The sequence below is a fragment of the Schistocerca serialis genome, chromosome 8 (genome assembly GCF_023864345.2).
Source record: "Schistocerca serialis cubense isolate TAMUIC-IGC-003099 chromosome 8, iqSchSeri2.2, whole genome shotgun sequence".
NCBI classification, from domain to species: Eukaryota; Metazoa; Arthropoda; class Insecta; order Orthoptera; family Acrididae; genus Schistocerca; species Schistocerca serialis.
Genome location: NC_064645.1, coordinates 561742631 through 561766678, shown reverse-complemented (window position 1 = coordinate 561766678; position 24048 = coordinate 561742631). Strand labels below are relative to the sequence as shown.

Here is a 24048-nt window from a genome sequence, read left to right as displayed (position 1 = left end):
TAAGTGTCATTGAAAAACTCTTACCAAACATCCAGACATCTGACGCAGTGGTGAACCGCCGAAAGTTGATCGACTCTGGCGACATCCATTTAATGGGCAGCTTTCCCTTGGATGCCTTATAATAACTCTGATCTTCTACCCACCGACTAAGACCAAAGTCCGCCAATTTCACACAGTTATGGGATGATACAAGAACGTTGCGTGCTGCTATGTCCCTGCACAGTTGGATGCAAAAATCTCAATAGTTAAGCAACAAAAAGTTTATTTTATATTTTTTAATCAGTCATAAAATTGTACCAAAAAGAACAATCACACTTATTGCAACTGGTTGGAGAACATGCACATATAGGATAAAAACATGTAATGTTTCATGACGAGCACACATTCATGCACAAGGTTTGTGTCTGGATCAAAAATTCCATTTTGCTTTCAAAAAAGCCTTTATTGTCAGGCTATGAACAAACACACTTTTGCGCCTCTACTGTCAATGTGAAAGGAACCTTTAGAGATGCTTTCAGCAAGTTCATTGCAGAGCCACAATATAAACATCTTCTGTTATTCATTTTTGTTCACATTTTGCTAGGTGCATATGTCATTCAAAAAAGAGGCACGGCAAAAAACAAAAAAACAAAAAAAAACAAAAATAAAATTCTCAAACATCAAAGTTAAGACAGAAATGTAGTGAAAATTTCAGCCAACTTTTGATTTCTTTAACATTCACTAGCACCTACGAAACAATGGAAAATCCAGGATGGAATGTAACAATATTATGAGAAGGAAAGTTGCTGCTCACCATATAGCGGAGATGCTGAGTCACAGATAGACACCAAAAAAGATTTTCACACTTAAAGCTTTCAGCCAATGGACTTTGTCAACAACACACACACACACACACACACACACACACACACACACACACACACACGACTGCAGTCTCAGGCAACTGAAACCACACTGCGAGCAGCAGCAACAGTGCATGATGGGAGAGGCGGCTGGGTGGGGGAAAGGAGGAGGCTGGGACAGGGAGGGGGAGGGATAATATGATGGGGATGGCAGACAGTGAAGTGCTGCAGGTTAAGTGGTGGGAAGGGAAGAGGTGAGGAGGGGAGGGGGGAAGTAGCGGAAAAGGAGAGACATAGAGAGAAGTTCATTTAAAAAATAAACAAAAAAATAAAATAAATAAAAAAGATCAAAGAAGAGGTGGAATTATGGCTGTGTAGTGCTGGAATGGGAGCCGGGAAAGGGATGGATGGGTGAGGACAGCGATTAACGAAGGTTGACGCTAGGAGTGTTACGGTAACGTAGGATGTATTGCAGGGAAAGTTCCCACCTGCGCAATTCAGAAAAGCTGGTGTTGGTGGGAAGGATCCATATGGCACAGGCTGTGTAGCAGTCATTGAAATGAAGGATATCATGTTTGACAGTGTGTTCAGCAACAGGGTGGTCCATTTGTTTCTAGGCCACAGTTTGTCGGTGGCCATTCATGCAGACAGACAGCTTGCTGGTTGTCATGCCTACATAGAATGCAGCACAGTGGTTGCAGCTTAGCTTGTAGACCACATGACCGGTTTCACATGTAGCCCTGCCTTTTATGGGATAGGTGATGTTGGCGGCCGAACTGGAGTAGGTGGTGGTGGGAGGATGTATGGGACGGGTCTTGAATCTTGGCCTATTACAGGGGTATGAGCCATGAGATAAGGCACTGCGAGCAGGGGTTATGTTTCAGTGGACAGCGGAACACCACAGTGGGAGCGGTGGGAAGGATAGTGGGCAGGACATATCTCATTTAAGGGCACAACAAGAGTTAATCAAAACCCTGGGAGAGAATGTAATTTAGTTGCTCCAGTCCTGGGAGGTACTGAATTTCGAGGGGAATGCTCCTCTGTGGGCGGACGATAGGGCTTTGGGAGGTGGTGGGAGACTGGAAAGATAAGGCACAGGAGATTTGTTTTTGTACAACGTTGGGATGACAATTACAGTCAGCGAAGGCTTCAGTGAGACCCTCGGTATATTTCGACAGGGACTGCTCATCACTGCAGATGCAATGACCATGAGTGGCTAGGCTGTGTGGAAAGGACTTCTTGGTATGGAATGGGTGGCAACTGTCGAAGTGGAGGTACTGCTGGCAGTTAGTAGGTTCAATATGGATGGAGGTACTGATGTAGCCATCTTCGAGGTGGAGGCCAACATCTAGGAAGGTGGCTTGTTGGGTTGAGTACGACCAGGTGAAGCAAATGGGGGAGAAGTTGTTGAGGTTCTGGAGGAATGTGGATAGGGTGTCCCCACCTTCGATCCAGATAGCAAAGATCCTAATGCCCATGGCCTTACCACTTTTGAACAGTACGTTTCCCAATGCCCAATGGATTCCAAAACAACAACCTCCTTCCTAGTAGCCATGACCAATTATATCCTCACCCACAATTACTTCTCCTTTGAAGGCATTATCTACAAACAAATCCGGGGTACAGCTATGGGCACGTGCATGGCACCATCCTATGCCAACCTATTCACGGCCCATCTAGAGGAATCCATCCTAAACACCCAGAATACTAACCCCCCCCCCCCCCCCAGATTCATTGATGACACCTCATGACTCATACCCCATACATCCTCCCACCACCACCTATTCCAGTCTGGTCACCAACATCACCCATCCCATCAAAGGCAGGGCTACCTTTGAAACGAATCATGTGGTCTACAAGCTAAGCTGCAGCTGTTGTGCTGGATTCTATGTAGGCATGACAACCAAAAATGAGCTCTGTCGGCATATATGGCCACCAACAAATGGTGGCCAAGAAACAAGTGGCCCACGCTGTTGCTGAACACGCTGCCAAACACGATATCCTTCATTACATTGACTGCTTCACAGCCTGTGCCATATTGATCCTTCCCAACAACACCAGTTTGTCTGAATTGCATAGGTGGGAACTTTCCCTGCAATACATCCTACGTTCCTGTAACCCTCCTGGCCTCAACCCTCATTAGCCGCTGTCCTCTGACATCCAGCCCCTTCCCTGCTCCCATTTCAGCACTATACAGCTGTCATTCCACCACCACACCCAGACTTTTTTCTCTTTTTCATTTATTTTATTTCTTTATTTATTTCTCCCTATGTCTCTCCTTTTCCACTACTTCCCCCCCCCCCCCCCCCTCCCCTCCCCACCTCTCCGCTGCCCACTACCCAACCTGCAGCACTTCACTGTCAGCCATCCCCACCATACTATCTCTCCCCCTCCCTGTCCCAGCCTCCTCCTTTCCCCCATCCAGTCGTCACTCCCATCACGCATAGGTACTGCTGCTTGCAGTGTGGTTTCTGTTGTCTGAGACTGCTGTTGTGTGTGGGTAACATTTGTGTGTGTGTATGTGTGTGTGTTGTTGACAAAGGCCATTGGCCGAAAGCTTAAAGTGTGAAAATCTTTTTATTGTGCCTATCTGCGACTCAGCATCTCTGCTATATGGTGACTAGCAACCTTCCTCCTCATAATATTGTTACTAGCACATTATGGCTTCTTTCCCCTGTCTTTTAAGTGTTTTCCTCATAATGACTCAGCAATTGAAATTCTGATGTTTGCTTTTGTTGTTTCCAATCAACCCAGATTTAGTAATTCCAGCTTACAGAATTACAATATCTCTCCAATCAGATTATTATTGTTAATATAGGACCACGTGAAGCTTCTGCCTCTGATATGAGATTGTATCAGGTGCCACATTTCTTTCATATTCTCGCTATGCATTTTCTTCCATCCAAGTTGTTTCTGCATTGTATTCCCTGGCGTCTTGGCTCACCTTCCTCATGAGAATTTTGTGGTTGATGGTTCGTCTGTCTTATATATCCAAGCCAGTATCCTCTGTATCTTTTCTTACTTCAGTGGTTCACTTTATGTTCTTAATGCTTCCTGTGCACCCCAAGATCAGTTTAGTTTGTCAGGTGTCTGTCATTCGTTTGATATGTGTAGCGTCATTGCCACAGATACTACAACACGGCCGCGCCAACACAAGGTCGGCAGCCCGTCATCTGCCAAGCACACTGCACTCTAGCGGGCTGTGCAGCTCGACGGAACTGGAGTGTGCCTCATTCACTTCTTAGCTAGATTTCAACCTAGGCAGACACACTTTCAAGATACTTGTTTTGTCTCTTGTCTTCTCCGCAGTCTGCAGCCTTCTTTTGTCTTATTGGGTCCCAAGATGTGTGTAGTGTTTTTTCTCTATAGTTTCTTGATATTTTCTAGTGCACCTTTCTGATTCTTGTGCAACATTTCTGATCCATATAAGTTTTCTGGTTTGATTAGTGTTGTAATATCACATTTTTAGATTAGGTGTTAGGTATGATTTATTGTACATGTTTACATTTTTCCAGAATGCTTTACTTATCTTCTGAGTTCTCTGTTCTTGAACTACTGTTTCTATCCTATTTGTCTGCATCAATTTACCATGATACTTGAATTTGTAGACACTCTTGATCTCACCAAATTTTATCAAATTCTTTTTTGGTGCATCTTTATGCTTTTACACAAATTCTGTTTCTTCAAAGGTGGTCAACCTCTTCAGCTCTCTCTTTCAGGACTTATATTTGCTTTACTGCAGTTTCTGTGTTATCTTTAAGGACTGCAAAATTCTCAGTGAATGTCAGACAGCATTTGGTTTTCCTCCCTAACCTGACGGGTTTCTTAAGTATCTGTATCTTCAATTGTTTCTCCTATTTAATATCATTTTTGTCTGATAGTGTATTGAACAACAGTGGTGAAATACCATCATCCTGTCTCACGCCTGTTCCAATCTCACAGGATATACTCCATGAATCTAATTTTAGATACTGTGCTGTCATAAGCCGTCACCAGCACACCGGTTAGCAAAGATGAAGCGTGAAGTTCGATTAGCAGGTGCTGGATCAAGTGCGTCTAGGAGAGGAGAGGCCAGAAACACACACACAAGCAACACGCCTCCAATGCCCTCTCAACAGCATGTATTTAGGCTGCCACCACTGACTGGAGGGCCTCACTCACTCATTCACTCACTCATTCACTCACTCATGCAGTTTGGCATCTGTCAGTTTATGCAGAGCAGGTGTAGTTTATCACAGACTACAACAATATATAGCGACCGGATTAGTGAAGGTAGTGGGACTGGTTCACCTCAACCAGAATTGCACTTTACATCAATCTGCATGAAGACTATTGCTGATTAGCTTGTACCACAAAACATGGACTCTATTCAGTTAAGTAAATATATACATTTCATGTAAATAAGGAACCGTATTAATCCACGTGTGCATTTGTGTTGTAGAAATAGAATACCGGCCACCCATAACAACACCATCTCCCTTGCTTCCTTGTGGTACAAGAATCTACAGATATGGTGTTTGTTAGAGTCTGCTTAATAGTGTTCACTATCTTCTTGTTGAAGTCCTCTCTGAATCAGCTATCATTATCATCATCCTTGTTCAATAAAGAAAAATGATGTAAGACTTATTAAATGAGGCTATCAAAAGTTTGCATATATTGTAATTGAAATTTTGAGCAATTTCCATATTCAGGAAAATGCACTGAAGAGCCAAAGAAACTGATACACCTGCCTTATATCGTGTAGGGACCCCGTGAGCATGCAGAAGTGCTGCAACATGGCTTGGCATGGATTCAACTAATGTCTGAAGTAGTGCTGGAGGGAATTGACACTGTGAATAGATCCATAAGAGTATGAGGGGGTGGAGATCACTTCTGAACAGCACCTTGCAAGGCATCCCAGATATGCTCAATAATGTTCATGTCTGAGGAGCTTAGTGGCCAGCAGAACTGTTTAAACTCAGAAGAGTGTTCCTGGAGCCTTCTGTACCAATTCTGGACCTATGGGGTGTCGCATTGTCCTACTGGTCGGAATGCACAATGGACATGAATGAATGTAGGTGATCAGACAGGATGCTTACATGTGTGTCACCTGTCACAGTAGTATCTAGATGTATCAGGAGTCCCATATCATTCCAACTGCACACGCCCCTCACCATTACAGAGCCTCCACCAGCTTGAACATCCCCTGCTGACAGGCAGGGTACATGGATTCACTGGGTTGTCTCCATATCTGTACATGTCTATCCACTCGATCGAATTTTAAATGAGACTTGTATGACCAAGCAACATGTTACCATGTTATCATCATCAAAAATCCAATGTCTGTGTTGATCGGCCCAGGCAAGGCATAGAGCTTCAGTGTAATGCAGTCATCAAGGGTACATGAGTGGGCCTTTAGCTCCAAAAGCCCATATCGATGATGTTTCACTGCATATGTTCACATGCTGACATTTGTTGATGGCCCAGTATTAAATCTGCAGCAGTTTGCAGAAAGGTTGCACTTCTGTCACATTGGACGATTCTCTTCGGTCATTGTTGGTCCCGTTCTTGCAGGATCTTCTTCTGACCACAACGATGTTAGAGATTTGATGTTTTACCGGATTCCTGATATTCACGGAACACTCACTCATGAAATGGTCATACAGGAAAACCCCACTTCATCGCGATTGATGCTGTGTCCCATCGCTCATGCACCGACTATAACACCACATTCAGGATCAATTAAATCTTGATAACCCACCATTGTAGCAGCAGTAACTGATCTAACAACTGCGCAAGACACTTGTAATATATAGGTGCTGCCGACTGCAGTGCCGTAATCTGCCTGTTTACATATCTCTGTATTTGAATACACATGCCTACACTAGTTTTTTTGGCATTCAATGTAAAAATACTAATATGCCAAAACAGATATGTACAAAACAATGTTAGTAATATATTACTGGATTGGAACTTTAATAGTGGCAACTATTTGCTTACAGCTCATACAAAATAGGTGCATGTTTCAAAGTTTTACTGATCTCCAAAGTAGTCACCAGCATTACGTATAACCCAATGCCAGCAATGTGAAAGTCATAGAATACTCTTAGCAGTGCCAGTTGTGTTAACAGTTCGAGCAGCATGGTCTATTACCCGATGAATTTGTAGCAGTTCTGAAGCGAAAGCCATGAAGTGTTTCCTTCAGTTTAGAAATTGAGTTGAACTCGAGAGGGCTTAAGTCAGAGGAGAAGGTGATATAGCACTTAGCAGCACCATGAGTCAAACAAATCAGTAACAGCTTGCATTTACATGCTTGAGCATTGTCCTGCAAAATGATAGTCAGGTCCTGCAGAAAGTGTCATCACTTCTGTCTCTAAGCTGGTCGTAGGTTGTGTTCTAAAAATGAACAGCATAGAGACAGAAGTGATGACACTTTCTGCAGGAGCTGATCATCATTTTGCAGGACAATGCTCATGCATGCACAGTGCAAATTGTTACTGATTTGTTTGACTGATGGGGCTGCAAAGTGCTATACCACTTACTGCACTCCCCTGACTTAAGCCCTCGTGAGTTCAACTCTATTTCTAAACTGAAGGAAACATTTCATGGCATTCGCTTCAGAACTGCTACAAATTCATCGTGCAATAGACCGCATCGCTCAAACTGTCAACACAGCTGGCACTGCTAAGAGTATCCTATGACATCCACATCACTGGCAATGGGTTATACACAATGCTCGTGACTACTCTGAAGGTCAGTAAAACTTTGAAACCGTATCCATTTTGTACGAGCTGTAAATAAATATTTGCCACTATTAAAGTTCCAACCCTCATATATTCTATTGTTTTGATGATCCATTTGACAGTTGGATTAAAAATTGGTAATTTACATGTGGATGAAGAATTACAGATAACTGCGACTGCACGCAGTATGTACATTCAGTAAAAACAAGTGCAAAAAGAAATGGATGAGTGGGGAATGGAGCGATGAGTGGGAAAAAAGACTGTATAAGGTGATTTAAATTAACAAGTGAGGAAGCACTAAGCTGAGTTTGATAATTTTAAAATTAAAAGTGGGCTTTGTAACAGATATTTGTAATCATAGTATAAAAAGATATTGACTAGACACAGATGTACAAATGAAACACTGTCAACAACAGAAAGTAGATAAGTTACTGTCACGGTTTTGTGCACTTTTTTTTGTCTGGACAACAGATCAGAATGAAGGCTGTACATATGCCTATGTGTATATTTATTGTCATGCTATTTGCTTGAAAATGACGAATGCTCAAAATTGCAACTGCAATAAATAATTTGTTTTTGGCACCCATAAACAGTAACTACCACATTTGACAATTATATGCAACATGTGGACCCCTTCCTCATACAACTATTAGTTAAGTATTGACATTCTGCTTCATTTACAGATGATCAGTTTTAGTTATAGACTAGAGAAAAATCGTTAGTATTTAATGACCTGAAAATTAACAAACACTGTTAAAACAGGCAAATGTAGGTTTCAATGATGAGAAATAATATTACTTAATTATATTCAGTGTAAAATACTCACCTGTGCACAAACTTCTTACTTTCCAGGTATGACAGTGCAGTACTAAGTTGATATGTATACTGCAGCAGTGTAGCTAAGGTGAGTATATGACGGTTGCTCTGGAGATATGCCCTCATCTCCCCTAACCTCGCCAGTTCCATTACAATCCAGATGGGGCTCTCTGAGCAGACTCCAATTAACTTGATGATGTGGGGATGATCAAACTGCTGCATTATGTCTGCAAAATATTACACAGCAATTCACAGTTAAAAGTCAGTACCAGACTGTTCCTCTCGGACTGATCTGTAATTCATCATTCATCAGCACTACAAATACAGGATATCAAAGTATTTTTTTTCTTTGTCTTCAGCTTTTTGTTTCAGTATATTAGTGAAAACATTAATAAGGCATGAGAGATTTGTCAAGATAAATTTGCAACAAGTTTACATTGTCTGTGATAGCCTATAAATATATTCTTAAAGTAGGTTAATCATTAAATGGAAGCACCAAACTTCACAGTGTCAAACAATTTTCCCACATATTACAATTCTATCTTCTCAGGCAAATGGAGTGAACTTCTTCCATCAAACGAAGCTAACAATTATTCTCATTACAGTTCAGTTGGGTACCTGCTGACTGTTGCACTAGTTACTGACATCAAATTTTTAACTTGTGACTATGCTCTTAGACGTTAGTTGAAATTGTTAGATACATATGTTTTGAGATTTACAGAATAATGTCGATGTGACTCAACATACATACTTACGTGTTATACCTAGACAATCATACAGATTAAGGCAGGAGTGAAACACCAGTTAATGAGGTCAACCCATTATTAGTAATATTCAGGTATCACTATAAATTTTCAATTTTACAGTATTTTTCAAACATGAAAGACAGGAGTAAGAAATCTACAAGATAGGTCACATCATCTTCACTAGCCTTGAATATTACTCATCCTGCACCGCCACATGCGTGCGTTATAACATGTCATCAAGGAGGAATATACATCTGTGTATGTAAAGTTCTGTCTGTTCCAAAGAAAAATCCCAGTTCTATAACTCTGCTCCATTGCCGTAATTTTTATGTATCTGATCTCCAATCAACACCTCCTTAAGATTTTAAATAAGTTGATTTGTGTCCTCACAGGAAGTTCTGAATGACCACACTTTAACAGACAAGAATGCTGCATCTACAAACGATATTTCACAGAGAATCACAAATCTACATCTACATCCTTAATTGGCAAACCACAGAAGTGCAAGGCTGAGAGAAATTCCCACTGTACCACACATTAGAGTTTCGTTCTGATTCATGTGTGTGCAGAGCCCTCAGGGATAACTGCTTAAATGTTTCATATGTAATGAAAATACCAAAACAGAAAATTGTTTGTTTAAGAACTTGATAGTGTCCAACTGAGACGGAGCACAAGCTCGGAGAGGCCCCAGTCAGGGCACTATACCAGCATTTGACTTCACTCATTTGAGGAAACAACAGAAAAGCCAAATCAAGAGCTCCGATGTGGATCTGAATGTGGTTACTCCAAATAGCAAAACAGGAATTCACCAAAAGAAAATACAGATACACACACTCACAGCAGTCATCCTAACCATTTATGCACCAGCAGAACCTAATATTTGTCTCAGTGTAGTGAGTAGCACAACACAGAAGCAACACTATATTTCTTTCTATCCCACTGTTTGACGGCAAGTACAAATAATTGCAGCACATGATTATAACTGAGGAGACTCCAGAACGGAAGCTATATAGGGCAACAAAGGTAGGCAATTATCTATCTACAGACTGGTATGTGGCACTCCGATATAAACTCATGCTCATAAATTAAGGATAATGCTGATACATGGTGAAACAACACTGTGGCAGGTGGTTTGCGGGTTTAAATCACCTCGGGGTATGACCATGCAGTGCATTTGACCTGTGATCGTCATATGGTGGTGCTGGCAACTGTCCACATACGCAGAGGGGTGTTGGTGCATGTCAGAGTACAGTGCAGCGAGTAAGTGTGCAGATGTTTTCAGACATGCTAATCACGACTGTGTATTGAAAATGGCTAAAAGAACACATATTGATGGCGTTATGAGGGGTAGAATACTAGGGTGACTGGAGGCTGGTCAAACACAGCAGGTCGTAGCACGGACCCTCCGTATGCCACAAAGTGTGATCTCAAGATTATGGCAACGATTCCAGCAGACAGGATATCTCACTATCAGTGACCACAGATGGCCATGGAGTACTGCAGGCAGCCTTGCTCGGGACCTTACCGCAGCCACTAGAACAGTTGTCTCCACACACACACATTCTACAGACAACTGAACAGACATGGTTTATTTGCCCAGATACCTGCAAGGTGCATTCCACTGATCCCTGGTCACAGGAGACACCCGTAAAGCCTGGTGTCAAGAACACAGTACATGGTCACTGGAACAGTGGTCCCAGGTTATGTTCATGGAAGAGTCTAGGTATAGTCTGAAAAGTGATTCTCGCCGGGTTTTCATCTGGCGGGAAGCAGGAACCAGATACCAACCCCTTAATGTCCTTGAAAGGGACCTGTATGGAGGTCGTGGTTTGATGGTGTGGGGTGGGATTATGATTGGTGCACATACACTCCTGCATGTCTTTGACAGAGGAACTGTAACAGGTCAGGTGTATCGGGACGTCATTTTTCACCAGTATGTCCGCCTTTTCAGGGGGTGCAGTGGCTTCCACCCTCCTCCTGATGGATAATAACGCACGGCCCCACCGAGCTGCCATTGCGCAGGAGTACCTTGAAATAGAAGATATCAGGCGAATGGAGTGGCCTACCTGTTCTTCAGACCTAAACCCCATAAAGCATGTCTGGGATGCTCTCATTCAATGTATCTTCTGCACGTCTTCAAACCCCTAGGACACTCCAGGAGTTCTGATAGGCACTGGTGCAAGAATGGGAGGTTATATCCCAGCAGCTGCTTGACCACCTAATCCAGAGTATGCCAACTCGTTTTCTGGCCTGTGTACGTGTGCATGGTGATCATAACCCATACTGATGTTGGGGTACACGTGCAGGAAACAGTGGCATTTTGTAGCACATGTGTTTTGGGACAGTTTTCTCAACTTATCACCAATACCGTGGACTAACAGATCTGTGACATGTGTGTTCCCTATGTGGCTAGTCTATTAGCGACAGTTTTGTGTAGTGCCACATTGTGTGGCACCACATTCTGCAATTATCCTTAATTTATGAGCATGAGTGTCTATAGCAGCATAGAAAAATTCACTAGCTTTCAAGTTATCACTTTCTTTTACAATTTAAGCACTGTTTTGCACATAAAATAAAGCAGTAACAATAGCCCCAACATTCTATCATCATTGTTTTGTTCAAAATTTAATATTATTATTAATGTAAAAAGAAGATGACCCTTGTGATGACACAGATATGCTGAATCTTGTCCAGGCTGGGAAATCAATAAGAATGTGTGTGTTTCAAAAACAAACTGAATCCATTTCCATAGTTATTCTGTAAATATGGCTATTTTGGGTCATTACAGACCAAATGATTATTGTTTCTGGTATTCACCTAAAATGTATTGTGGAAGGATCAAAAATAAGTGAAGATGGTAACATTGAGATGAGAATTACAAAAAACAAAACAAAAATTAAAATTTAGTTTTAACACTAAGAGGCTGAAAGAAACACTACATTTGTTGTTGACACACTCTCTCTCTCTCTCTCTCTCTCTCTCTCTCTCTCTCTCTCTCTCTCTCCAATCTTAAGTTAGTGAAAGGCGATTCTTGGAGATACGAATATACACTTTCTGAGGTAATAAATGTCTGCAAAGACAGAAATTCATTTTCTCAAGTACAGAGAAAAAAGTTCATACAGTAAATGTGAGTGTGATAAAGGGTGAGCAGGGCGTTTACCCTTTAACTTTTCATTAAAAGTAGTGTTCTTACATTTTTTACTTTTTTCAGGAAAAATTAATTCAAAGCAAGTAGAAGTTGTAATTCATGATAGTAAACTTAGCAGAGTACAAATACAACTATAATAATCTGACAGCAACTGTGAAGGTAAGGTAAGTCTGAGGAGGAGGAGGAGGAGGAGGACCAGGAGGAGGGACTCTTCAACAGTCAGACTACATTTCAAAATATAATCAGTCTGTAAATTCAAGAGCGAGCAACGCTTTTGGTGGGGGAAGTGGCCTTCCCTGGAAGAACCCTGCCACTGTCCTACAGGGGTGCCCAAAATCTGTTGCTCGTTACCTGTCTAGCAGTGTAATTCAGCGTGCAGTGATATGTGTCAACTCTGTTCATGGGGTCTTAGTTGCCAGTGTCCGTCAGTTAACTTTGTATACTTATGGATATACTTTGGTATCTGAAAGCGATGGATAATCGCTCTGCATTGCAAGAAAATGTGCAGAATATGAAGAATAGGAAGCATTTGCAGAGTAACGAGCCCTTGATCATCTCTAAGGTTGTTACAGTGTGTATTAAAGAGCCAACACATAAAGAACTGTTGGCTAATATTACAAGTCCCAATCAAAGGCCTGCAATTCATGCAAACATCAGCCTTGCTGTAGTAGGATGCATAAGAAAGGAGTGCAAAAATAAACCACATGGTTTATTGGAATTGCCACAAAGGAAAACTAATAATTTTGGGAGGAAATCCATCATTATAGACAGTTTCACAAAATCAGTCACTCAATAAATGATGGAAGACTTTTACATAAATTAAAAAATAGTGCTGACATTATGGAAATTACTTACTGCTGTAAAAAAATCCATTTCCCTTGGCAGAAAGATGTTTTACACAAGACACTATGTGAAGTGGGATTTACCTGGAAAAGATCTGTAAGTAAGCAGAAGATTCTGGTAGAGAGAACAGATGTAATTCACTGGCAATTTAAGTACTTGATCCAACTGAGGAAATTAAGGGAGCAAGGCAGAAACTTCTTTTATACTGATGCACCTTGGGTAGACAACAACATTACTTACAGAAAATGTTGGCAGTGTCCTGGCATTGATGGCATTATGGACAAAGTTAGTGGAAGCAATAGGTTTGCTGTGGTCAGTATCAGCTCAAAAGATGGGTTTTTATGCACAGTTAATTTATTAACTGGAATGTGCAACAGGAGCTACCATATGGCAAATGATCTACAAAAATTTTTCAAATTGGATATCGACTAAATTAATTCCGAATCTGCCACTGAACTGTGTTAATGTTATGGACAATACTTCATATCACAACAAGGAGCATAACAAAAGTCCAACAGATCCTTGGATAAAAGAGGAAAGATGGAATTGTTATTAAGGAAACATGGTGGAAAATGATTTGTCAACGAGAAAAACAAAATTACTTGATTTAATTAAACAACATAAGCCAGAAGACAAAGTATTTGAAATTAATAAAATACTTGAAGCTCATGGACACACAATGCTGTGACTTCCACCATATAACTGTGACTTAAATTCAATTGAACAGGTGTGGGCAATATTCAAAAATTTTGTAAGAGGAAGAAATATATATATGGAGATATTTGCATGAGGAAGTTACTGCTGTTGATGAAAGAAGATATGTAGCAACTTTCCGAGTATCCATTTTTTATTCCAACCTAAATTTTGAAGAAACCAAAAAAAAGCATAGACAAACACTTCTTACAGGTTTTGAAACTATAACTCCAGATGATCGGAGTGCATACTGTCTCCATGTAGAGAAACTTGAAAAAGAGTTCTGGGTTAAGGATGGGATTGTTGAAGACATACTAGATGCCATAGTTATTAATTTAGAAAGTGACGACAATGATGATAATGACAGTGGCACTGTTAATGACGACCTTTAAAATACAAATTATGTGAATGGGCAACGAATAATTTCTTAAAAAAATACAGAACATTGTGTATGCTTTCAAGCATGAGTATGTTCATATACTATAAAGTTTCGTTTAATAGAAATTTACTACAAGTACTAAAAGTGTTAAACAGTTTTTCAAGGTAAATGCAGTCATATGTCATCCAAAGCAACAAATACCTTTATCACTAATTGAACAAAATTAGCATGGTAAAATTAACTGATTTCTCGCTAACAGCATGTGATTCAATCACATAAAACTTTTGATTCTTATGGAAAAGCAGCATTTGAATGTATTCTGTCACTAAAACTCTATCTCAGTTACTATTCACCTGCTTCTAAGACACACTGCTTAAGATACGTATGCAACAGCTATCCTAAACACAGCTGAAATTTCCTTTGAAACATGCACACTGATTTTGGACTTCTGTACAAAAAGCTTGACATTCGTGGTGCATTCACATACTGATTTTTATTTTTTTTCTAAGAACTTTATTTGTTAATCTACAGCAATGCTATCCTCTTCAAAATATTCCCCATTACTTACTACATACTTATGCTTTTGTTTTTCACAATTCCAGAAACACTTTTGGAATTGTTTCTTTGGGATGGTTTATAGCTCTCTTAACTATACATTTTTAATCTCATCTATCATTGTAAAACCACTGCACTGCACTGCCTGCTTTGAAATGTTCATATCACTTGTAAGCCCTTGTTTTATTCATAGCAGACTCATCAAAAGCAATACTTAACATTTCTAAAAGTTTAATATACTTTATTCCATTCTTATAACAAAATTTAATAGAAACTCTCTGATCTATTTATATACAAAACAAATAATGATTAGTGCTACCAAAACACATGTAACATTTTTCATAGCTGACAACAGACTAAATACCCAATATGCATAACATTGTACAGATACTTTTCAGACATGTTTGTGAAGACAGTGACAAAACACGTAGTACAAATCAGACCAATACAACATGCGAAATTATAAATTTCTCGTTACTTTTTAAACACTCTTCATGTTGCAAGAATTATTATGTTTCAATGCAGCCCTTCAAAGAAAACTTCTACCTTTTACTAGAAACACAAAGTAAGAACAAGCCTTACATTCTACAGATTGAGTGCACTATATGGGGTGTGTTTTATTACGAGCAGTAAAGGAACATACATTTACATGAACAGATATTTGGTTCTATGTTTGTAGTACAATCCTGAATTCTGTTCCTATGTTAATATTGTTTACTCTACAATGTTGTGTTTTGGAAGGAACTATCATCTTTTGTATTCCTTATGGTCCCAATGTATTTATCTAACAATAAATGCTGCCGGGACATATCTGTACACGGCATCACCACAGATTTCAAGCGCGCGCTGCAGCAGGGCCAGTACTACATTATGAAACAGCCTGTGGAAGCACCTAGTTACTTATCTGGGTAGACAGAGTGGGGTCTTGCTCACTCACTCAAGTTCATGGACAGACTATACAGGCTTCTCAACTGGAAGGCCATAATTTTACCATTGTAACAACTCAATTGTCTTCTGTATTATAACGTCACAAAAAAACCTCCACTGCACATTTGTGGCATTTAAAATTTAAAGAAATATTAGGGTTTAATGTTGTGTCAATAACAATTTCATTACAGGTGAAGCTCAATCTCAGATTAGAGTAGGCCATATCTTTGTCAAAGGAACAATCTTAAAATATGCCTCAATCACATAAAGCCTAGATTTAGATGGAATTTGGAGGCTGGTTCTCCTGGGTGTAAGCACTGGAAGTTCCATTACTTTACATGTTCTATACTTACATGCTTCCTCCAGAAACTTCTCAGCAGTGGCAAGATCGGCATCAGCTTTGCAGGTTTTTACTGCAACAGGTACCGGTGTTCCATCGGCAGCTCTGAATGTGCCTTTGTGAACGTCCCCGAACTGGCCCTCACCAATTGTTTCACCCAGCTCAACACGGCTACGGTCCAGTTCATAATCCTTTGCTGCAACCAAGATTCCCACAATGAACTATTTCCAGTTAACAAAAAAACAACAGCACTTTTTATTTCTGGGAAACTAAACACAGATCCTAAACAATACTTGCAGTATGTGGGCAAGTATCAACTATTGCTTCTTTGCTGCGACCCGTGTGATACTGACAATTTGGTAGTCATTGGTTTCATACTGGCACATCTCAAAATTTATTGCTTTACATCTGAATTAGGGCTTCTGAAGAATTTTTAGTTTTTGAATTCATTTATCTCATAAACAATATTATCTCCATTTTATGTATTATGAATGAATAATTCCATTTCTTCCACTATGTCCATTCTTTTACTTTTTCAGGTTTCGTACAAAATTTCAAGATTGCCTTGTCCTGTGTCTTTAATGTGTGTTGCTAATGCTGATTTCTTATATTTTCCCAGTCTATGAGAGTCTATATGCTCTAGTCGAGTTCTGAAATTTCTGCCAGCCAGTCCAACATAATATTTATTGTATTAGGTGCTGGTAATTTCGTAAATGCCAGATGCACCAAGAACTGTATATGATTGTTTCATACTGTGGATGAGCTTGTTATTTAGGTGGTTAGTGGTGCAAATGCTGATTTTTACGTATGTGTTTTTGAATACTCTAGCTATGAATTACCTACTAAATTTATCAGAAATTATACAAAATGGCATTTTTAAACATTTAACTGCTGGGATGCTGTCAGCTGTGAGTGTAATTTGCTATTTCTTGTTCACATTATTGTTTCTCTGCTGAGATATTGTATTAATGAACATTGGATCTATGAAACATATGCTGCAAAATATTTTATGGTTTTCTATGTCATGGTGGAGTTCTGTATATCAAATTGAAAATTTGTTGGTTCTGTATAGCACTGATTTATATGCCACATTTTTGGTGGATGTGGGATGTGCAGAACTGTTTGATATAGTTGTGTCAGAGCCAGTATGCTTTTTGTGAGGACTGAAAGACACCTGTGAGTTCTGTTTTGATATTTTCATGTCAAGGAAAGATATGGTGTTGTCCTTTTCATCCTCAAAAGTTAATTAGATTTTATTATGCAGACTACTGAATTTATTAAAAGGGGTTGCTACTTCATCATTTGTGCTGTTAAATAGAATGAGTATGTCATCCACATACCTCTTACAGAATTTATATCATTCTTTATCAGTATGTGTTTAGTGAAAGATTGCTGCAAAATATATCAATGGAATGGGATGCAACTGATATCAAAAATGTCTTGTGAACTACAACACAAAATTTTACTTTTGAAAAAATCATTTCTATAGTGATAATGGATAAAAGGATCAAATGAACTCTTCATTAAAATCCATTGGGAATTGAGCACAGACTTTTACATTTAGCTGCTACAAGTTTAAAAAAACAGGTAAATAGATACTCTTGCCAGTACTAGTTACATGGAATTTTAAAGGTTTCAAGCAAGTCTGACAGCAACAACAGCTTACTGGGATGAGAAATACGTACTGGCAGGTGTAGAATAGTCCCCTTCCTCATCCACAATTTCTGCATAGTCTTCAGAAAGCATGGTTCCTCTTGGTGGCACTTTGTCTCCACCTCCACTGTCAGGGTACTTGGGAGGGTGAGCATCTGCGAAAGTACACAATTTGTGAAATCATCAAGCACACAGTATACTTAGAAGACATCAAAGACCTGTCAGCACCAACTATGTAACAAATCTGCCATTATTGACACATAATATTAGTGAATTAACTATCACTACAAACAGAAAGGGAGGAAATGCCTTTGAAAATAGCAGGCACATAATGAAACTGACATAGAATGAAATACATGCTTTTCTTTAATGGAGACAAACAATTAATGTGAATACCAACCTTTGACAGCACAAGGGCAGGGAAAGCGTTTCCACACGGCAGCTTGTACAAAAACAGTAAACAAAGTTTCATTCTGAATCAAACATGACAATAATTATTTTTGCAGTTATTGTATTTTTTGCAACTGAAACTGAACAATAAATATTTAAAATATGTCTGCTTGCTGAATAATAAGCAATGGAAATTTTAACTTTAGTACAATAATAATGTAAATATAACTGAATACAAAGTTGTTACAATAACAGAAATCCCAGACTGGAAACAATAAACAAAACTGAGAAAAAGGTAGCAAGTTTGTTGAACAACATAGATGTGTTACTAGTTTTGAGCTGTCAATCTTTCTCTAGTTAGAAAGAGAGAGAGACAGAGACAGAGAGAGAGAGAGAGAGAGAGAGAGAGAGAGAGAAATGGCTTCTTCAAAGTAGTTTCTTATCCTTCTTCTTCTTCACTACATGTCTTATACAAATCACCTGTTACAGTACTCTTTCTGTTGTATGGCCTTCGTACATTTCTCCTGCTAATGCTTTTATCACTAAGAGCCTTTACCAGGAGTCTTCTCTAACCAAACTGTCTACAATTCCTTCCATTTCACACTATTTTCTTTTAAGTAATATATTGCTAAATCTTCGCATAAGCCCTCAATTATTTTATGATCTCTCACTATTCTTAGAAATCTCATTTCTTTGGCCTATATTCTACAGTCTTAGTGTCTTGTTTTCAGTCATGCTTCAGTACCATAAATAAGGGTTGGCACTACTACGATTTTGTAAAACTTCAGCTGCATTTCTTTCATAGATTTATTCTGTCAACTCAGTTTTTACATCATTCCATGAGGAGCGTCAATAAGTAATGTACCACACATTTTTCTCGGCCAGTTTCAGTTGAAAAAAATGTGGAATTTGTTGTGGGACATCAAGGAATATTCCCACTTCAGCCCCTACAGTAGCATAAAGTTCTGATAAGTGATGCCATTATATATAGCAATCAAAATGTTGCCTGTAATTGAGGTGTGTTCCAAGTAGAGAGCTGTCATTGAGTTTCTTTTGGCGGAACGCCAGAGCATCACAGGTATTCACAGGTGCTTGCAGATCGTCTACAGAAGCACATCAGTGAACAAAAGCATGGTGATCCAGTAGGCAAAGCATCTGTCATTTCGCTACAAGGTCTCAAAAACCTGGGCCATTCTCCCACATGCCAGCTGGCCACAACCCTCCGGAAATCGAAGGAATGATTTCAGTGTGTTCAAAACCACAAAACTGCCAATGAACTTCTCTTTCTCCATTACAACATAAGGGCTCACATAAGTCTCCACACCTGAGAGGAGTTCACAAAACTGACTGTTCTTCCTAGTCCACCCTATAGCCTGGATATCACACCTTCCAACTTCCATCTGCTTGGCCCCTAAAGAACTGCAGGAAGTTGTACATAGATGATGGGGAGGTTACTGATGCAGCAAAACACTGGTTCTGACATTGACCAGTAGAGTGATACCATGTGGGCATACAGGCCCTCCCAGTAATGTGGCCATCACATTGAACAGAGACTATGTTGAAAAATATGGTTTTACAGCCAAAAGAGTGAGGAATAATATGTTGTGTTGTAATCCTGAATAAAACTGACATACTTTCAGGGAAAAAAAAGTGTTGCATTGCTTACTGAATGTCCCTCATACACATGAAAGTAAATATATTTAATTTTTGGTCCATTCCACAGTTGTATTCATATGCGATGTTGCCTCCAAGATATTTAAATTTCAATTTTATCCAAGATTTTAGTGCTCAAGACTGCTTTGATCTTACTGATTGTATGCCTTGAAATGCCATCACTTTCATTTTACCCATAGATATTTTACGTTGTATTCTGACTCTGTTCATTGCAATCAGTGCTCGGTTGCCTCCATATAGGATAGCATTTAGTCTAATGTCACAATCTAAAAATACTACTTTTTAGTCACCATTTTCTGTTTACTGATCACTGCATCCATATAATGCAATCTTAAGCAATGCACCTATTATAAATCACATATCTGAGTTATTCATGAACCTTATTTTCAAGATTCAAAACCCAAAAACCTGAAGTGGGATAATATTATATCTTCAATATCTGGGGCTGTAATAAAAGCACATAAATCAAAGTTATAGCTCAGTTTGATTGTGAGTGTTACCTAATTCTAGTAATAGCAATACACAAAACTTGTACAGGAAGCAGACAGGTTAAATAAGCAACAGTGATATGTTGTTGTAGTTATAATAATGACTTATTAAAAATGAAACATGCAAAGAGAATGCAACTATCACCAGGTATCTATCTGTTGTGATGACAATGAAGTAGAAAAATGTCCACGAAATAGATGGAAGAAAGGTTAAATGGACAAAGTCAGCAGCTTTAGAAAAATAAAGTAATTAATTTAAAAAAAACTGTGTTATGTAAACTATAGAGGTTGTTTTATTACTTTTAATTTTCTTAGATTCAGTTTGAATCAGTAAGAAAACAAATATTTACATAACAACTGAAAGGTTGTTAACAGACTTTTTCCATGGGTAACTTCTTGATTAAGGACTTTTTTCACCAATAACACACTGTCTCCAGTCACAATATTTCCAACTTCCTTCAGAGCCATAACTCTATTTTCGAAGACTATTCTGACATGATAGTGAATTATATCTGCTTCAGTTTGTTACCTGCCTTTGGCCACAAATCATCTCCATGGGTGAAACAACTTATAAATTTACACTTATACACCAAACAATTGAACAGGTTTATGACTGTACTACTTGACACAAATGACAAATTGCTACTGAAAAAGTTAAGCTGATATAGCTACATAAATAATTTATGTATTTCACTGTGATGATTTTCACTACTACCAACTTTCATAATAAGAGTGTTTGTAACATTCTACTAAGCAAAATACTAGAAAAATAATAATTGCCAGATCCACCATCAAAGGAGCTGAACTTGTTAATATTCAACATTTTTTTGCTATTTGTTAGTAGGTATTCATTTAGGAATGACTACAGTACTTCACTCTAAATAATATGAATTTAGTCCCCTGGAGTATGAAAAGTGTCCTCAATAGCATTTAGATGTATTACTGTCATTTCCGAATCTGTCCAGGGATAGTCATCAACACAGGCACTAGATAAGAATTATGATGTAACACCTACTTCTCTTTCATTTTTTCCTTATGTTAAATAGCCAAGCACGGAGAAGACTATTATCCCAAAAAATTGATCCCTCCTATGTTATTGTTGTAGATAAGATACCAAAAGTCAGATCATCTACCAACTGCTACAATCATCTGAATAATGATTTACTCATGACTTTTTTTTGTGAAAAGCTCAGCTTACCAACAAATAGCAAAATATTTCAAGCTACTTAGAATAAAGCATCAGAAAGTAGCGCATAGCCCATTTAGTTTTTGTTGTAATGATGTGACTAGTTTGTGAGAGCAAATAAAGTTATTTATGAAATACAGCAACTAACCACTTTATGTATTTTTATTTACACCAATACACATTTCATGCTTTCCTCTTTTTTGCAATTGGTTTAATACATATTTGAATCTTCAGTAAATACATCATTGTGTCCTCTAAGTCTTAAGCGATGGCATGTCTGAATAAAATTTCCGAGCCACATCAATTTCAATAAAACTCTCCAGCTTTCAATGGCTAGCTCCCCCACCGTTGCCAAGTGTAAAACTACTGACTGCCAGAGCTGGCACTATTTCCCACTTGTATACCCATGATTAAAGTCACTGGCAGCAATCAGAGAGGGCCAAAATGACGTGTGCGAAAGGCAAGGTGGGCAGCTCCTCGCAGCTCTGGCCTGCCACAAGACTGGGTGATGTTAGGTGGAGCGACAGGTCAGTGCTGCATTTGAAACTGCTGCTCCCACCTCCCTAAAAGCATTAAGCACCCATCCTGCTTCCTTTTGACATCCAAAGCCTGCCCCCACACCCTACTCAGTGTGTATCCGTAGTCTCTGTTGAAATTGTTGCTGTTTATGGCCAACTTGTCAGGCTCCTTTTGCTTAATATGTCTCTTGTGCTCAGTACAAGGCTCTGCAACTTTGCAAATTGTCTGGCCTATATAAATGCTGCCACACTCTTAAGGGACACCATGCACACTGGGCACACAAAGAGCTATGTTGTCTTTAACAGGACGTAAAATATATCAAATCTAAGGGGTGGACCAGAACACTGGTCTCAATCTGTGACTCTGCAGCACACATCCTAACTTGCTGCTCGTTCCTCCAGAGTATGGCAGAAAAGTCACCAACTTGGCTTCTTCCACCAACTCACAAGAAGTCCATCTTCAGTGACACCTGAAAGCATTTGCAATGTCTCTTTTGCTGTAGCCATTCTCCCTGAACAAGTGCTGCAATTCAAACTGTGCCAGGTTGTCATCAGAAATAACTTTGGCTTTGTCTATTAATGTGTATCAACCACTTTGTGTACATGGTGGTGTAAGCTACCGGCTTTCAAATATCGATCAGTGTGCATCAGTTTCCTGTACACTGAATGACAAAGTTGGACTCCTGCCTTCCACTCAACTAAAACATCTAAGAACTGTAGCTTTCCATCCTTCTCCATCTCAATGGTAAATTTAATGTTGGGATGGACACCGTTCATGTGATCCACGAACTACTACAGTATATTTTAACCGTGCGACCATAACAGGGAGATGTCATCGATGTACCTAAGGAAGCAAGACAGACCCAACACCACAGAGTTCAGAACCTGCTCCTCAAAGTGGTCCATATAGAAATTCATGACTGCAGAAGACAGTGGTGAGCTCATTGCTGTGTCATCCATCTTACATCCTCAGGTACGTCGACGACACGTTCCTGATATGGCCTCATGGTGAACATACACTGCAGAAGTTCCTAGATCACATGAAGTGTCCGTCCCAACATACAATTTACCATCAAGATGGAGAAGGGTGGAAAGCTACCACTCTTATGTTTTAGTTGAGTAGGAAGCAGGAGGCTGGCTTAGTCATTCAGGGTACACGAAACCAACGCATACTGATCGATATTTGAAAGCCGGTAATTTTCACCACACTGTACACAAGAAAGCAGTCCTGAACATGTTAATACACACAGAGTCAAAGCTATTTCTGATGATGATCACCAACAGTCTGACTGCAGCACTTGAGGCATGTGTTCACAGAGAACACAGCAAAAAGAGAGACTGTGAACACTTTCAGGTGTCACTGAAGAAGGATGCCTTGTGAATCGGCAGAAGAAGCCAAGCTGGTGGCATTCCTGCCATACTATGGGGCAACGAGCAGCAAGATAGGATGTATGCTGCAGAGACATTGATTGAGACCAGTGTTCCAGCCCGCCCCTAAAATAAGAGGTAAGTTGCACCCTGTTAAAGACGACATAGCTCTTCATGTGCCCAGAGTGTACGGTATCCCTCACGAGTTTGGCAGCATCTAAATAGGCCAGACAATTCCCATGGTTGCAGAGCATTATACTGAGCACAAGAGACATTTTTAGCAAAGGAAACTCGACAAGTCAGCCACAGCTGAGCATTGCCTCAAAAACAGACACAAAATACAGTTTGAGAACACAAGAGTCTTGACTCATGCCTCAACATACTGGGACTACATTATAAAAGAGGCGGCTAAGATTAGAACGAACAGCAACAATTTCGACACGGGCTACACACTAAGTAGGGCATGGGAGCAAGCTTTGGATGCCAGAAGGAAGCAATGATGGATGCTTAAGGCTTGTAGGCAGGGGGGAGCAACAGTTTCAAACATGGTGCCAGGTCCTCACACCACCTGACATCATTTGGTCCCGCGATGGGTCGGACCTGCTATGAGCTGCCCAGCTCACCTTCTGTGCACGCACTGTTTCAGCCCTCTCTGATTGGTGCCAGTGACCTTAATCATAGATATATAAGTGGGAAATAGTGCCAGACCGGCAGTCAGTAGTTTTACTCCTGACGACAATGGCAGAGTTGGCCATCAAAA

The 24048-nt window shown here is 39.7% G+C and overlaps 1 protein-coding gene across 5 annotated transcripts in view; it reads right to left on the bottom strand.

Annotated features, from left to right (window-relative positions):
- The window catches only part of LOC126416078 (focal adhesion kinase 1), a 754036-nt gene that overhangs the window by 87921 nt on the left and 642067 nt on the right, over positions 1-24048 (bottom strand). For 4 of the 5 annotated variants that reach the window (XM_050083563.1, XM_050083561.1, XM_050083565.1 and 1 more), the window contains 5 exons: positions 18065-18106; positions 17697-17819; positions 16025-16207; positions 8391-8607; positions 25-215 (listed from right to left, as the gene is read on the bottom strand). In XM_050083563.1, the coding sequence (XP_049939520.1) occupies positions 25-215; positions 8391-8607; positions 16025-16207; positions 17697-17819; positions 18065-18106 (756 nt within the window). The remainder of the gene's footprint in view (positions 1-24; positions 216-8390; positions 8608-16024; positions 16208-17696; positions 17820-18064; positions 18107-24048) is intronic. The other variant, XM_050083562.1, reaches the window with a different exon arrangement.